This window comes from Macrotis lagotis, chromosome 4, assembly GCF_037893015.1.
Source record: "Macrotis lagotis isolate mMagLag1 chromosome 4, bilby.v1.9.chrom.fasta, whole genome shotgun sequence".
Classification (NCBI taxonomy): domain Eukaryota; kingdom Metazoa; phylum Chordata; class Mammalia; order Peramelemorphia; family Peramelidae; genus Macrotis; species Macrotis lagotis.
In genome coordinates this window covers 63,741,906-63,758,941 of record NC_133661.1, presented here as the reverse complement: position 1 = coordinate 63,758,941, position 17,036 = coordinate 63,741,906, and the positions used below count along the sequence as shown (strand labels likewise).

Genomic DNA, 17,036 nt, shown 5'->3' with positions numbered 1-17,036 from the left:
GCTACTCACCCCAAGGTGAAAAAAACAATCATGCTCTATCAAAATCAAAGAAAGAAACCAAGGGCTTACAGAAAAAAAAATAGTGGAGTTGGTGAGGTTTAGTGAAAAGAAGTATGACTTGTAGAAGAAATAACTTGTTGACCCTATTTCTGGACAGTGTAATTTCTTTTCCCCTCAGGAGAGGCAGAATGGCTCAGTGTAAGGAATTCACATATAAAGTAATAAAACAAAGGAGTTTCTCATGACATAGAATTTGAGAGCCAGAAGGACTCTTAAAGGTCTCTATCATAGTATCACAACTAAAGAATAGCAAGAAACCTTAGATGTTATTTAGTTTCACTCTCTCCTTTGACAGCAGAGGCAACTGAGCCCAGAGCTAATCACAAGGTTGATGCCCGAGGTCATTTGCCCAGTAGTCAAAGTCAGGGTCAAGAATCGAGGTCACTTTGCTCCCAACCCATAACTCTTTTCACTAAATGTCTCTGTCTATCTTGCTTAAGACAAAGGCTTAGGCAACTCCAAAAGCCTAATGAGTAGCAATCTTCCTCTTTCTGCATTGGGTTGGAGTTCATGTGTTCCCAGGAAAGCTTCAAGGTCAGATGACATTAAAGATAGAAGGCACCCAGACCAAACAGCTTGTGATTCTCCATATCATCATTCTTGATTGAGAAAGTGTTTCTGCTCAATCACACCTCAAACACACAGACCCAGAGCCACTCTGGCAATAATTTCCCAGATGTCTGGACAGTTCATTCCCCCTTTCATCTGTCAGATTGTTGAGTCATTGCCACTTTTCTTGAACATTTTTCTCATTTCCTCTACTTTGGGTAGCCAAGAAACCAACTTAATGACATCGGTTTGTTAGAGCCCTGAAAAAGTACCAGGCAAGTGTGCTCTGACTCTAACACATTAGAAACCTAACCATAAGGGGGCGGCTAGGTGGCATAGTGGATAAAGCACTGGCCCTTGAGTCAGGAGTACCTGGGTTCAAATCTGGTCTCAGACACTTAATAATGACCTAGCTGTGTGTCCTTGGGCAAGCCACTTAACCCCATTGCCTTGCAAAAAAAAAAAGAAAGAAACCTAACCATAGACACCAAGGAAACTGGAATGATTGGTCTCCTGGCTTTGCAACTGATCTACTAAATGATGTGGGACAAAAATGACCAATAATCTTTTTTTTTAAGCAGCATTTTTTTTTCATCCATATGCCCATGTATATTTTTAAATTACAAAATTTCCTTCCAACCTCCCTTTCCAACCCCTTCCCCTCAACAGTGAACTGTCAGGTTAGCATTGTACATACATAGTTTTGATAAGCATGTTTACACATTAGTCATTTTTGGTTTGATGATTAAGGGAAAGATACATGAGATAATTTTTATAAAGTGTTCATCTGATTCTGAAGAGTTGTTTCTTTTTTTGCTTTGTTTTCTTTTGTTTTCTTTTTCTTCCTCTGGATGGGGATACCATCGTCCATAGCTGCTCTAATACAGTTGTCCTAGTTCTATGAACTGCTGAGAGGAACTACTTCCTTCAAGGTTGAGCATCTCACAATGTTGTTGTTAATGTATACAATGTTCTCTTGGTTCTACTCCTTTTGCTCAGCATCAAATCCTGTAGCTCATTTCATGCTTCTCTAGAGGTTTCTTATAGAACAGTAATATTCCATAGTATTCATGTACCATAACTTGTTTAGCTATTCCCCAATTGATGGGCATCCTCTCAATTTCCATTTCTTTGCCACTACAAAAAGAGCTGCTATGAATATTTTGGAACATGTAGGACTTTTCCCCTTTGTTATAATTTCCTCTGGATATAATCCTAGAACTGGAATTGCTAGGTCATAGGTAGGAACAGTTTGATTGTTTTTTTCAGCATAGTTCCATATTGCTCTCCAGAAAGGTTGGATCTCCACCAGCAATGCATCAATTCACCAATCCTCCCACAACCTCTCCAACACTGGTCATTTTCCTCATCTTGGCCATTCTGATAGATGTGAGGTGATACCTTAGAGTTGTTTTAATTTGTATTTCTCTAATCAATAATTATATATATCTTTAATTTCTTCATTTGAAAACTCTATTCATATCTTTTGACCATTTATCAATTGGGGAATGATTTGTAACCTTAAAAATTTGATGTAATTCTCCATATATTTTAGAAATGAGACCTTTATCAGAACTCCTAGTTGTGAAGATTCTTTTCCAGCTTTCTGTTTTCTTTTTATTTTAGATTTTTTTTTGCAAGGCAAATGGGGTTAAGTGGCTTGCCCAAGGTCACATAGCTAGGTAATTATTAAGTGTCTGAGACCAGATTTGAACCCAGGTACTCCTGACTCCAGGGCTAGTGCTTTATCCACTGTGCCACCTAACTGCCCCATAGCATTCTGCTTTCTTTCTAATTTTTGCAGCATAAAATCATATTAGTGTAAAACCTTTTAATTTGATATAGTCAAACTCATTCATTTTTTTTTTAAGTTTTTGCAAGGCAAATGGGGTTAAGTGGCTTGCCCAAGGCCATGCAGCTAGGTAATTATTAAGTGTCTGAGACCAGATTTGAACCCAGGTACTCCTGACTCCAGGGCCAGTGCTTTATCCACTACACCACTTAGCTGCCCCTAAACTCATTCATTTTGCAATTTACAATGTACTCTGATTTTTGTTTGGTCATAAATTTATCCCCTTTCCATAGATCCGATAGATAGTTTCTTGGTCTATTAATTCATCTATGGTGTCACCCTATTTGTCTAAATCCTGTACCCATTTTGACCTTATTTTGGTATAGGGTGTGAAATATGAGTCATTTCTTAATTTTTGCCATACTATTTTCCAGTTTTCTCCATCAATTTTTGTCAAATGGTGAGTTCTTATCCCAGAAGCTGATGTCATTGGGTTTGTCAAACAAGAGATTGCTATAGTCATTTACTGTGGGGTTTTTTTTTTGAACCTATCCTGATTCACTGATCATTACTCTATTTCTTAACCAGTACCAGGCAGTTTTGATGACTGCTGCTTTATAGGATAGTTTTAATTCTAGTAGAGCTAGGTCACCTTCCTTTACATTTTTTTCATCAGCCCCCTTGCTATTCTTTACCTTTTGTTGCTTCCAGAAGAATTTTTGTTATTATTTTTCCTAGCTTACAATAATCTCTTAATTTTCTTTTATAGCACTTTTAAGTTTACAAAGTATTTCTAATGAAAAATATTCATTTAGTTCTTTTGGGACAATTTTTCATTTTTATTGATCTCTTTTGCTCTTATATTATCCTTATTTCCAAGTATATTCCTCTAAATAAGGGTAATCCACAGCAGAAATTGGAATGATAACTTTGGATAAGAGGCTTTTTTTTTGTTTTTTTTTAAATTTAAGGCAATGGGGTTAAGTGACTTGCCCAAGGTCACACAGTTAGGTAATTATTAAGTGCCTGAGGCTGGATTTGAACTCAGGTCCTCCTGACTCCAGGACCTGTGCTCTATTCACTGGAACACCTAGCTGCCCCTGGATAAGAGCTTTTTTTTTTTTTTTAAAAAAGGAGTCTTGATTAGGTTTATCTGACTCCAAATGACAGATTATGTGAAAATGAGGGAAAATGAGGGAAATAAATGAGGGAAAAAAGGAAACTTACACACAATATTTTTGTATAGAAAAGATATGTATTAAAGACTATTCTTGGCAGTTGTCTGGAAATAGGAGTGCAATGACAAAGGTCTCTAAATCTACATTCACACTGAGAAGATAGCATTTGAATTGTTCAGTTTAGGGTGGTGTATCAGCTCCTCCTAAGATGGCTTTCCAGCTTCAACTTTCCCTTTTTGTATAAGGAAAGAGAAATGTGTGAGAAACATTCCCTCTTTTCTGTGGGTTCCAGAATTGTGATTGATGGGGACTGGGGCACTATCTAATATCTCTGCTTCCTGAACTACAATTTGAGATCTTTGAATGCAATAATCGAGGGAGATGAGAGGATGAGATTTAAATATTTCTTAATTTACTTAAAGTTAGCTAACAAAGGAGACATAATGCTTCCTATCTATGATGTCAAGTACTATGGAGCCATCTGAGTCCAGATAGAATACATAATTTGATTATTGGGGAAAGAGGAGAAAGCCTCCTAGTTAATTTTAGAAATTAAAGCAAAATTCAAGGAACAAGTAACATTTACTGGATAAGAGAAGAATCTTCAAATTTCAGGACAGTCCTTGGGCTATTCTCTCAAGTGAGGAATCAAAGATCTTATTAAAGATACTGGATTTCCCTCTGCCCTTCTATATAGAATATTAAATATAAAATACTAACTTAAATAGGGGTGGGGGAAATTACCATTCCCAAAGCAAATATCTGAACAGGACCTTACTTATAACAATATATAAATGTGTATACATTTATATACTCTTTAAGAAGCAAAATGGATTCATTCTTATTTCTCTAGAATGAGGAAACTATATTCACATTTACAAATTTCTAAGGAGTAAAAATCATTTTCTTATGCATAAAATAAAGTCATAGAAAACATAGAGATCAGACATTATAAGAAGCATTGCAGTAGTTAAAAACTCTACCATATCTTTTAATCCTCACCTTTGTCACCCCATTACATAAAAGAGAAAAGAAAGAGAGGGGTGGAAAGAAATTAAGTGACTCTCAGCCATCAACCAAATCTAACATTATATACAATGCTCCACAACTATAATTTCCCAATATTTATAAGGTGGGAGGAAACACATTTTCCCAGCTGTTCTCTGAATGAATTTGATGCCTCCAGTTACTACACATCTTTTTTGTTCCTTCCACATCACTTCAAAGAATTTCTTCAACTTTTAAATTTTCTTTTAATGTTTTTTGTTCCGGCTGGAAATTTTAGTCTTAGAATCATGAAATTTAGCATTGAAGGAGGATTTCTAGATTATCTGGTCTAGTCACCTCATTTTAGAGATGAAGTAAAAGAGGACTGGGGAATTTGAGTGACTTGCCCAAAGTCATCCAAGTACTGAGTGACTGGGTGAAATTTGAAGTAAGATACAAATCTAGTGCTCCTTAAGGGGAATAGTGTGATATATTGAATAGGCTATTTGAATTGTTTGATCTGAATTCTAATCCCACTCCCTATGCTTAATAGTTATGTGACCATAGTCAAATTAATTAATTTCTTTGAGCCTCAGTTTCTTCATTTCTTTTTTTGCCTTATGTCGTGCTTTTCAGTATACCCCCCAATAGAATATAAACTCACTAAGAATAAAAAATACCATGCCTTGCATATGCTAGTTGCATAATATTTTTTGAATTATTGAAATAAATTGCAAGCCTAACCCTCTTTCCTCTGTCATAATTTTTAACTTCTTCCCCCTTTGTCCTCCATATTTTGACTGTAAAGTTGACCAGTGACCAGGTTCAATAATCTCCTAAATATCCTGGAAGTCTCCTCCTTTCAATACCTGTTACCTCTACCCAAGTTCAAACTCTTATTACCTGAGAGAGAGAGAGAGAGAGAGAGAGAGAGAGAGAGTATTATTAGATTCTTTCTCTGTTCAAGTCATTGTGCTAATTGCTACAGATATAATTATAAGGAAGCAAGACAGTGGAGACTAGAACTAAACTATTTCAGTAATCTAACTGGTCTTCCCACTGCAAATCTTTTCCTTTTCCAGTCTATCTTACATACCATTTCCATGTTAATCATTCTAAAGCACTGCTCTGATTATTGCATCCTGCACTGCATAAACTCACTTCAACAACTCCTTATTACCTACTAAATTTCTCAACCTGCTGTTCAAATTCCTACAATATTCCAATATCAGTATCAAGATCCCAACCAATCTTTCTTAAATGCCTTATCCCTCTGTTATCATGACTTTTGAAACATTACCCATCATTTAGTGAAAACATATGTTATGACTAAAAAGAGTTAAAGGTTTTAAGTTAACTGATATCTCAATGAATCAATAGTCTTTTAGGAATTTGAAAATAGTGACTAAAAAAGTCTAAAAAGAATGAGTGAGAGAGAGAGAGAGAGAGAGAGAGAGAGATCTATATTCTTTCCTATTACCAACACCACATTCAGTTCTAAATACATTTTAATTGAGCAGCTAGATAGAGTATCTATAGTCAGAAAGACCTTAGTTCAAGTTAGGTCTCAGATACTTACTAGCTGTATGACCTTGGGCTAGTCTCAGGAACCTATTTGTCTCAGTTTTCTTATCTGTAAAATGAACTAGAGAAGGAAATGGCAAATCACACTAATATCTTCAGCAAGAAAACAGCAAATGGGATCACAAAGAATTAGTCATGACTGAAAACATCAACCACAACCATATTTTAGATGGGGAAGTGACAAATTGAATCATGGTTTAAAGAAGGGCAATCAGGAAAGAAGAGACTTTACAATAATGCTATGAGGATCTGAGATGATTATCTTGGGAAAGATAAAATTGAGGAAAGCTGCTATCACTATCTTCAAACACCTGAAATATTATCCTTAGGAAGAAGGGTCTAAAATTGTTCAAAGAAGTTCCAGAATGGAAAAACTATAGCTAATAAGTAGAAGTAAAATTTTCATCTAGTCTTTCTTACCATTAAAAAAAGGGTCTAATAATAGAATGGGATGCCTTAGGAAATAAGGAATTTCCTATCACTAAGATAGACATCATTTGTTGGAGAAGGTATAGAAGTGATTCATACATCACATAGAGGAATGGATTAAGTCAAGTTCCTTTCCATTTTGAGACTTAACTCTAAAAATGCCTTCTTTAATCCTGTTTGGATCCTAGCATCCTGGTACAGAAGAAGGAAAACTGAAGTTAGAGAGACCCACATTCAAATCCTGTCTCTTACCTGGGATATTGGGTTAATCTCTTCTCTGATACTCAATCTCCTTAGCAGACAAGATGTTCTTGATTATCTCTGAGATTCCTTCCAGCTCCAAGTCTGTGATCCTAATATTTCTCCCCTTTCTATCACTGAGGGAATTTGGAATTCTTACCACACATTCTCATTTCATAGTTAGTTGAATACTCTTCTTAATCTCTTCACTAATTGGAATATTGTAGAATCTCTTCCTAAATGGTAAACACCTTGAGGATAAAGGCTGTGTTTGAGTCACTTAGACATCAACTTACTGTACCCAGCAGAGTTGGTGCTTAATATCTGTTTAATTAGATTGAATAGAAGACATTAGGACAAGTCAAGTCAAGAAGCATTTATTAAACACCTGTTGTTATTCATCACCCCATTTGGTGGATAAGGTACAGAATAAAAGAGGTTAACAAATCATCATACACAAGACTAGACCAAAGTACGTTTCCAACTTTTTTAATGGGTAGGTGGAGCATCTAAGCAATACAATATTATTTTTACTTTGAGCATTTTTGTTAGAGATTTTAAAACATTTTATTTATTAGTAACATTTAATTTTTAACATTTTGATAGTCTCCCCAACTCCTTGAGATGACACTCTAATTTTTCTATTGTTAACATTTTATGAGAGGATTTCTTTCTTTGCAAATATACACAAAAACCTACTGTTTTCCTAAGTATGATTTTATTATATCCAGTTAACAAAACATTTTCCAATAGTACAATTTTCTAATACTATATTAAAAATCAATGGGGTCAGAAAATTTATTTGGAAAAGTCAGTTGTACTGTTACACATCTGTTCCATAAAATGAGAGCTAGCTATAGTCATAACTACATACTCATGCACAAAGATTCATTACTTGATCAGTGCAGCTTGCATCTTCTCCATAACTCAGCAGACTATTTTTTGGACTGCCTTAGCTGAGAAAAGGGGGTTAACTCTCAGGTGGGGGCAAACTTGGCTAGGCTGGCTCTTGTATGGATAGAGACAGTCTATCCTTGGGGATCCCACAATGCTCCACCTACATAAGTCAAAACCCAGCTCTCAAACTACAGGAGTAAAAAAAAAAGACAGAAAAATTCTTCCACATGAAATATGTCCAAGAATAAAACACCAAAAATTATATACCTCAGAGAGGCAACATGGCATAGAGGAAAGAACACTGGATTTGATATCAGAAGACCTGGGTTCAAATCCCAGTTCTGATGCACAGTAATTCACATTTAAAGAGCTTAAAGGTTGACAAGGTAACAAACCTCTGGAATAAGTAATGAGAACAGGTTACATTCATATAGAGCTTTACAGTTTCCAGAGCATCTCACATGACTTTTCTCCTTTGAAGATGGCACTAGAGGTTTATTTTTTTTAAACCAGATTCCTGATTTCATAAGTGTAGGGGACTCCTGGTGAGGAGTCATTCCCCCCAAATAGAGATTTACCCATTCTTGACAATATGTAGTGCTAAACAGTTTCTTGGGGACACCAAAGGTTTCAATCTTAGGTCCTCCACCCACATCATTTTCTTGGGGTATATTTAGTTCCTACGGCATAAGGACTCATTCACTTTTTCTCTTGATATTTCCCCTCCTTAGAACACATGGCACCTGGTACGCTCTAAATAAATGTTCATTTATTCATTCAATCTCTCCATCCATTAGGGTTTTTTTGTTGTTGTTTTGTTTTTGCAAGGCAATGGGGTTAAGTGGCTTGCCCAAGGCCACAAAGCTAAGTAATTATTAAGTGTCTGAGGCTGGATTTGGACTCAGGTACTCCTGACTCCAGGGCCAGTGCTGTATCCACTGCGCCACCTAGCTGCCCATTCATTTTTGACTCTGGAATCATCTCTTAATCCATGATGCCATGCTGCCTGTCACTATATGCATCATTGAGATGTAGATGCTGAAGCTCAGAGGGGTTGTTACTTATATAGTGTCACCTTATTGTCATAGAGGCAAAATTTGAACACTGGTCTTTGTTAACAATGAAACACTCTATTCCTTATGCTGTTTATTATTATCCACACTGTCACAGACAAATTAGGAAACTAAGTCTCATAGAGGTAAAGTGATAGCTAATATATGTCAGAGTCAGGATTCAGACCAAGGACACCTGAGGCAGAATTCAGTGCTCTTTTCATCCATTCTGACTTTGGGGGGCTATTAGAATCAGGGCAAGTCACTGAACCTCCACATCTGTTTCTTATCTCAAATGTTTACAATGCTTGCTTCATAGGGACATTGAGAGGGAAGCACTTTGCAAATCCCCAAGGTGCTACAAATGTGAGTGAGATTGAGCTGTGATGAATAGTTCAGAAAGCCAAACCTCCCATTTCTGTCACTCCTGAGTGAAAAAGCACTAACTAACCTACTTGGGTTGAGAAAGAAAGGAGGAGAAGAAGGGAGGGAAGGGAGAGAGGGAGGGAAAGAGGGAAAGAACAGAAAAAAGAAAAAAAGATCTTGTTTTGAATCCTAATTGTTCAGTCAAAATAACAATCCCAGAATCCAAGAATGATGCAATATAGTATTTACTTTCTAGAAGAAATATATAATGCAAACATAGATAATTAAATCCTCTATGAGACTTGTAAAGCTGATGTCAAATAATCAGTCTCATCTTCCTAGTCTTCCTGGAGGTCAGTCGTAAAGTTGGATCATTCCTCTTTTGAGGTTGAAGTTTGTGACTTTATCATTTTGGCAGCTCTCAGAACAGAGGCAAGGTTGACTTTATCTCCAAACTCTTTCTCTCTGTGCTCCAGGAGAATGCCCTGACAAGAGAATGAGTTAGTGTTAGTTCTTCCTTCTTATAGATGGGGGGAGAGCAGATGCAAGAAAAATCTAGACACGTTGACCGTCAAAGGCAGAAAGAAAGACTTCAGACAAAACAAAATTATTTTTTGATGGTAGTAAAAAAACTATATAAGTACATAGATTGGGAGATGGTTGAACAAATTTTGAAATATGAATGGAATGGGGGAAAATGTTGATTTTGTTTTGAGTTCTAATTGTTCAGTCAAAATAACCCCTTGGAGAAATATGTAATGCAGATGCATAGAGGAAATGATGGCTATGGAGTATTCAGAGAATCATGGGAAGACTTGTATGAACAGATTTAAAGTCAAGAAGAAGAATACATACAATCACTACAATAAAGGAAAACATTTCTCAAATAAAACAAACTGATTAATTATAATGTCAAATCTTAATCTTAGGTACTCTGCAAAGTGAAAAGAAACAATCCTTTCTCTATTTTAAAAATTCCAATTCATTTTAATTTCACCTTCTAAATTCTTTCTCCTTTCCCTTCCCCATCCCATTGAAAAGGAAAGAAAAATAAAACCTATTACAAATATCTATATAGATACAGATATACAAAACAATTTTCCACATGGGTCATATTCTAAGAAAAAAGAAAAACAAGAAATAGGAGAAAATATATTTTAATCTGGACTCTGAGTCCATCATTCTCTTTCTGAAGTTGGATGGCATCTTTCATCATGAGTCCTTGGAAATGGGGAACCTCAGCCTTAAAGGAGCTTATTCTATAAGAGGAGAAACTATATACATAATATACATATGTATACATATAATATACATATATGTTTATGTAGAATAAGTACATAATGAATACAAGGCAGTTAAAAGTAGCAAGGCACCAGCAATTAAAAGCATCATTAAGGCCTTTGTTTAGAAGGTGGTACTTGAGCTTTATCTAGAAAGCATTCTACAATATGGAACTAAGAAGGGAACACAGCTAGTATGAGGAAAGGCCAATGCAAGGGCATGAAGACTGGGGATCTATTTCTCTATGCGAAGAACAGATAGAAAGTCAATTTGAATATAATTGGGGGAAAAGAAAATAGTAAATTTACTGCAAAAAAAAAAAGAAAAAAGAAAACCAATTTGACTGAACTGTAAGAATATGGAAACTAGAGTAATGTATAATGATGCTGAAGAGACAGGTTAGGGCCAGATTGTGAAGGGCTCTAAAATGAAAAGAAAAGTTTATATTTGTTTCTAAATGCAAAAAGGTTGCATGGATTGGAGTAGAAGAGACCTGAAGCAGGGAGACTAAGTATTGTACATTTTGGGAACAATATGGATTAGAGTCATGGAGTCAATGTGAGCAATCCCATAGCATCAAATTTGGCAATTGTCTAAATATTTGGAATGAAAGAGAATGAAGGACTGAAGATAAAACTGAGGTTACAAACAAACAATTGTAAGAAAGGTGGTATCTTTGACAAAAATAGGAACATTTAAAAGAAAGAGGACTTTTGGGGGGAAAAACAATGAATTCTGTTTTAGACAGTCTAAAATTCAGGTGTTTTGGGACTGATATGTCCAAAAGGATGTGGGTGATATAGGGTTGTGAGTCATCTTCATAGAGATGGTAATTAAACTTGAGCAAGGGACAGAGTTTTGGGAAACCTGCTGGTTAGGAGTTATGATAAGGAAATTCCAGGAAAAGAAAAGGAGGGGGGAGGTAAGTAGGTAGGAGGAAAATTAAGAATGAGGGTATCCTGAATATCTAGAGAGGAGAGTATCTAGGAGAGGGTGAGTAACTGCAAAAACAGCAGACAGACCAAGAAGGATAAGGATTGAGAAAAAGTTAGCAAGTTTGGCAGTTAAGAGCCTATGGGACAATGTCATGTTCTTCCCTTCTTTTTTAGGACCTACCACATGGTAGGTAGGCATGTAATTGTCGATTTTCCTTCATTCTCAAAGAAGACCATGAAAAAGGGAGATGATGCCATGACAAGCAAATGAATTGGATTTGAGTGAGGGGAGACTGTGGTGAGTCAATGGCCAGATATGGATTAGGGCAACTGTTCTGGATGTGAGGCAATCAGGGTTAAGTATAGAGCACTGACCCTGAAATCAGGAGGACCTGAGTTCAAATAAAGCACACAAAAAAATTCTTGTTGAATGACTATCTGAATAGTATAAAGACCAAATGTTGTATATATTGTCACAATTTTTGTGTATATTGATTTTGTTTATTTTATTTTATTACAGTGGAAGATTCTCTACAGCAGAAGAGAAAATCAGGAATTAATTTAATGTAAAATCCCAAAATATCACCAAAACTTTCAAAAAAAAATAAAAAAATGACAAAGAAGAGAGAATGTAGGTGGTAGGCCTGTTGTTGGACTCCTTAGGCAAAAGGATTTTTTAGGGATTTTCTTATTTTAAAAAATCCTTTTTTATTTCTTTAAAGGTATTTGATTAAAATATTTTTTATTATTAATATATCTAGGGTACTGAAAGAAAGGAAATTAATAGGCAACTAAGATAGGAAAAATAAAGCTACAGAAAAAGAGTAACATTGAACACTAAATGTAATTGGAGGAGGAGAAGGAAGAAGAGTAGGAGGAGGAAGAAGTGGGGGGGAGGAGGAAGGAAGGAAAGGAAGAAAGAGGGGGAGACAGAAGAGGACCAAGAGGAAGGGGGAGGAGGAGTAGTAGGAGAAGTAGGAGACAAAGTAGGAGACAAAGAAAGATGAAGAAGAAGAAAAGAAATATCTATGATGTTCTAAAATCACCACCTTGGTAGAAAAACTTCATTTTCTCAAGGTAAGATATTTAAAGGCATAGATACAAAAACAAACAAAACAAAACAAGATGGGTCTACCTTTGCCTTAGTTTTGTTAAGAGACAACTGCCTGTCTGATCATGACTTTGATGATTAAGAAATTAACTTTCTCAATGAGAACCACCTCCTCTCATAACAGGCCCTCTTGAAAAAGTGAACAAGCACCAGAGTAAAAAGCAGAGCCAATTTCTTTGCCCTTCGGGAAAGAAATGAACTGGTTGATCTGCCCAAAGAACCTTAGAAAGGAGAAGCAAAATAAGTTCCCTTATTAAAGAAGGGAAGTAAAGAAGGGAAAGGAGAGAAATTTTATTATCAATAAATACTTGTGGAATGGTTTTAAGACTTTCTAAATGCTATAAGAGCAACATCGACACTGCTAGGTGGTACCACAATGTGAAGTGCTAGCTTTGGAGTCAGCAAGATCTGAATTAAAATACAGTGTCAGATATTTACTTTACTATGTGACCTTGTGCAAGTCAATTCACTTCTCTGTCTCAGTTTTCCCTGAATCTTTAAAATAAGGGAAATGATATTTCCCAGAATTTTTGTGGTGATAAAATATTTTTGTAAAGTGCTCTGTAAACCTTAAATTGCTAAATAAATGCTAAGAGTAGTAATACCAATAATTGTAGTAGTCATGGTGGTAGGGTAGAAGTGGTGACAGCAATGATGATGGTGGCAGTGCTAGTAGTAATAGTAGTAGTAGTAGTGGTGGGTGGTAGTAGAAGTAGTAGTGGTAGCAGTAGCTGTAGTAGTGGTGTTAGTGGTGATGGTGGTAGGAGTGGTGGTGGTGGTGGTAGTCATAGTAGTAGTAGTAGTAGTAGTAGTAGTAGTAGCAGTAGTAGTAGTAGTAGTAATGTTGGAAATGATATCATCTCCCTAAACCTGTTTCCTCATCAGTAGGATGGGAAAAATTATGACAATGGCAAGGTCATTGGAAAGAAAGTGCTTTCTAAATCTAAAAGAGTTTTATAAATATTATAATTATTGTTAAGAAATCTGAAGGCGGCTTTTGGTTCTCTGCCAGCAGAGCCAACTCAACATCGAATCTCCATCTCTAAGACTACAGGGTGGAGATCTTTATAAGAATAGAGTCAACCAAAATCCTTCGCAATATGACTTGTGGGAGATAAAACAGTAGCTTCTGCTGTGAATAACACATCCTCCAGGGACAAAGGAAGGCAGGTGTGCCACGCTGGCTTTTTGGGGCCAAACCTTCCTTATAGGAATGAGTACCCAGGGAGTCATCAGAAGGCAAAATCTAGCATGTTGGGCAAACCTTGGCCCAAGGGGCTGCCAATAAGGGATGGAAGAAAACAGCATCATAGAATGTTTGAGCAGTAAGGAACCTCAGAAATCTCTCTAGGCTTTCATTCTTAGGAAGAGTTAAATAAGAGAGCAATTAGTAGGAGAAACAGAATTAGCACTCAGATCAGTCTCTTTACTGCCTTAGAGGTAATTAGGTGGCATGATGGACAGTATTGGACTTGTGGTAGAGAAGACCTCAGTATCCTGCCTTAAGCATTCACTAGTTGTACAATCCTGGGCAAGTCTCTGAACTTCTTCCAGCCTCAGTTTCCTCATCAGCATGGGAAGTGTTTACCTCCCTTTCTGAATATAAAATGAGATAATAGATGTAAAATGCTACATAAATGACACTTCTCATGAGGAATGCCTCATTTATTTCAAGTGATTCTCCCTTCAGTCTTATTTATTTAAAATATTGAAAAGAGGGACAATTAAAAGTAAGACTGTACACAGCATTGTGTTTTAGAGCAATCATTTCAGATTATTTTCATGACTGTGTGAGGTAATGAAGATGCTATTATCTCACCAGACAAATTAGAAAAAGTACCTACAAAGAGGTGTGGTAATTTTTTCAAAAGCTCACAGCTAATTAGTTGAGAAGACCAGGAATGAAATGATTTCCTATGCTCTTTCCAACAGACTATGCCTAAAGTAACTGGAGAATAAACTGGTCAAATTGATGTTCCTAGAATACAGATCTGGTCAGTGCTCCCATTAGGAAACTTTCAGTAGCTCCTCCAGAAAAATGAAAAATTTAAAAAATCATCAATCTGGCTTTCAAATGTCTCCACTCACCTTTCTAGTCTTATTTCAGAATATTCCTCTGGACACACTCATCATTGCAGACAAATAGACCTACTCAATTATTCCTCTCAGGGTCTTTGAAAAGATGCTTCTCCCATGCCTGGAAGGCCCTCTGCCTTCACTTCAATCTCAGAAAATCCCAGTTTACACAAAGCCTACAAAGCCTTTCCTATTCCTTGGTGGTCAGTGCTCTCTCCTTAATATTACTTCGTCTATATTTTCTATTTACTTGTTGGGGTACACATGTGCCCTGATGGAGTTAAATCCCTTTAAAGGTGGGGATAATTTCATTTTGATTCTTTGTACCATCCCCTAGCAAAGTGACATTCACATAATAAGTGTTTAAAGAAGCTTTGCCAAGTTGGATTGAAGAGTAAGGAGGTTTTGAAGGAGTTGAGTAAGGGAAAAAAAAATAATTAAGGCTAAAATGAAGGAAGTACCTCCAGAAGGAAATATTTTAGTTCTTATTTAATTATCAATCCTGAAATTTCTGATCAAAAGTGATACTAATTCAGAGGAAGGATCAGTCCTTCCTTGGGCAAAGCTGATGTAGCTGTATAGGTAAAAGCCAAAGCTGTCTTTGAAAAGATTTGAGAAAAGCAAAAGTAGTCAGGAGGCTACTCTGAAGGTTCAGTTCCTGATGACTAAGCTTGGATTCCTATAGGTGTCTTTGGGTAAGATAGAGAAAAGAGATGGGGTTATGAGGGACAGAGTACAAATGAGCACATGAAGGTCCATAAGATATGGAGTTTGGGGCTCCTAGATCTACAACAGCAGTATTTAGTAGTAGCAGCAGTAGTGGCCATTCTGGTTGATGAGCTAGGGGATCAACTGCCACCCATGTATCAAAAAGGCCTTCATGGTAGGGAAGGTATCTTCTACCAGCAAGATAACAGGATGGCATCCTCTGGAGCTGCCAGGACTGATGGCAGGCAGAGGTGGTTACACTGGACAGCTTGACCACAGCTAGGAGAAAGAACCTATGCAATGACAGAAGCAAGTTGGTGCCAAGAGAAAAGCTGGCATCAGAGGGAAGTCAGCAGAAAGAAGATCAAAGTTGGCTATTTGAGTGGACAATGTCCAGGGTAGAAATGAAATGTGAAAGACAAATTAGCAGAACTGCCAAACTATATTAAGCCTTATTGAGACTTGTTACCAGTCTCCCAGCAGATTGCAGCCTGGCTGTTAAGTTGAACTGAAGAATCTTGTTTAAATTGCTGTTGTTGCAATCATGTTGGGTTTATAATTATGCATGTAATTTGTCTTTCAGTATAGGAATAAATTAAATGCCTTATATTTGATTTACATTCTTACAACACATATATTTTTTAATTATTCGTCTTTGGAGGAAAATCCTAGACTAGAACTCAAAATAAAATTTTTCCCAGAGAAACTAGGTGGGGATGATGAGCTAATGAATACAAGAATGGGGAGTCCAATCTCTTGCAGAAACATTTGGCTCCCCATTATGGTCAAACCTAGGTACAAGCATAGCAGGTAAAGGACAGGGTCTTTGTCCCATGACCTCAGCCAAACAGTACCTTTATACTCTAAGCTAGACATATCAAGTTCTTTGTGAATCTTTGAGTGCTCTGTGAATATCAAGGGTCACTATGAGCCTGGGGGTGAATGAGTTGGGAAGGATTCTTGGCTTGTCTCTCCCAGATAATGGGATAGTAGATGTGACTTCTAAGCTCAGGGCAAAAAGGCAGTATGGCAAAAGAGAACAGTTGGGGATTCTCAAGGAAAATGAACAAGCTAGCATATAAACACATATACAAAGGCAGACACACACGTATTCTACCTGCTTGCCTGACCCGATCACATAAACACCTCCAAGAATGAACCCTTCTCCTTCCAGGTTGCCAGAGAAACCCTGATTTCTGGCTCGGAAATAATTCTGCCAAACACCCAGACGAATGAGTCCCATAAACTTCATCTTCCGCTTCTGGGGACCATAAAATTTTTTCTGTAGGAAAAAGATAGATGTCAAATTATTGATGCTTATGTTTTTGTTCCTCCCCCTCTTTCCAATCTGCCCTCACCTCTTTGGATGAGAAAAACTATCTGAAATATCATCATTATCCTTATCCTCATCCTTTATCATGAATCTGATCATGAGCAGGCCATGACATGGAATGGAAAAAATAAGGAGAAGAATGGGTCACTTCCACATTACCCCTAAGTCTACTTCTTTGTGAATATTTATTGCATTCCATCATAGAATGAATTAACCCTATTTGCCTGTAGAGATATGTCAGGCTCAGAGAACTCCATTTCAAGAAGTGTTTAAGAAGTGAGCAGGAAGAAAGCTCCTATAATCCCTTAATTATTGGATCCAAGGTGCATGGAAAAGATAATTGTACAAGAATATGGTAAGCAGTAAGGCCACTGGGCTTTCAAAGGAACTAAGTACAGTTTATAGAGAAATCCAAGGTTGATTTAACTAACTGAGGTATAGTGCTGTTCAAGTAATTC

General features: G+C 36.7%; 1 protein-coding gene across 3 annotated transcripts in view; it reads right to left on the bottom strand.

The window, feature by feature from the left end:
* Positions 1 to 7,168: 7,168 nt before the first annotated feature.
* PRXL2A (peroxiredoxin like 2A) overlaps positions 7,169 to 17,036 on the bottom strand; it is a 70,898-nt gene continuing 61,030 nt past the window's right edge. For all 3 annotated transcript variants that reach the window (XM_074233011.1, XM_074233013.1, XM_074233012.1), the window contains exons 5-6: positions 16,363 to 16,527; positions 7,169 to 9,619 (exon numbers count right to left, since the gene is read on the bottom strand). In XM_074233011.1, coding sequence (XP_074089112.1) covers positions 9,506 to 9,619; positions 16,363 to 16,527 — 279 coding nt within the window. In that variant the 3' untranslated portion in view covers positions 7,169 to 9,505. The remainder of the gene's footprint in view (positions 9,620 to 16,362; positions 16,528 to 17,036) is intronic.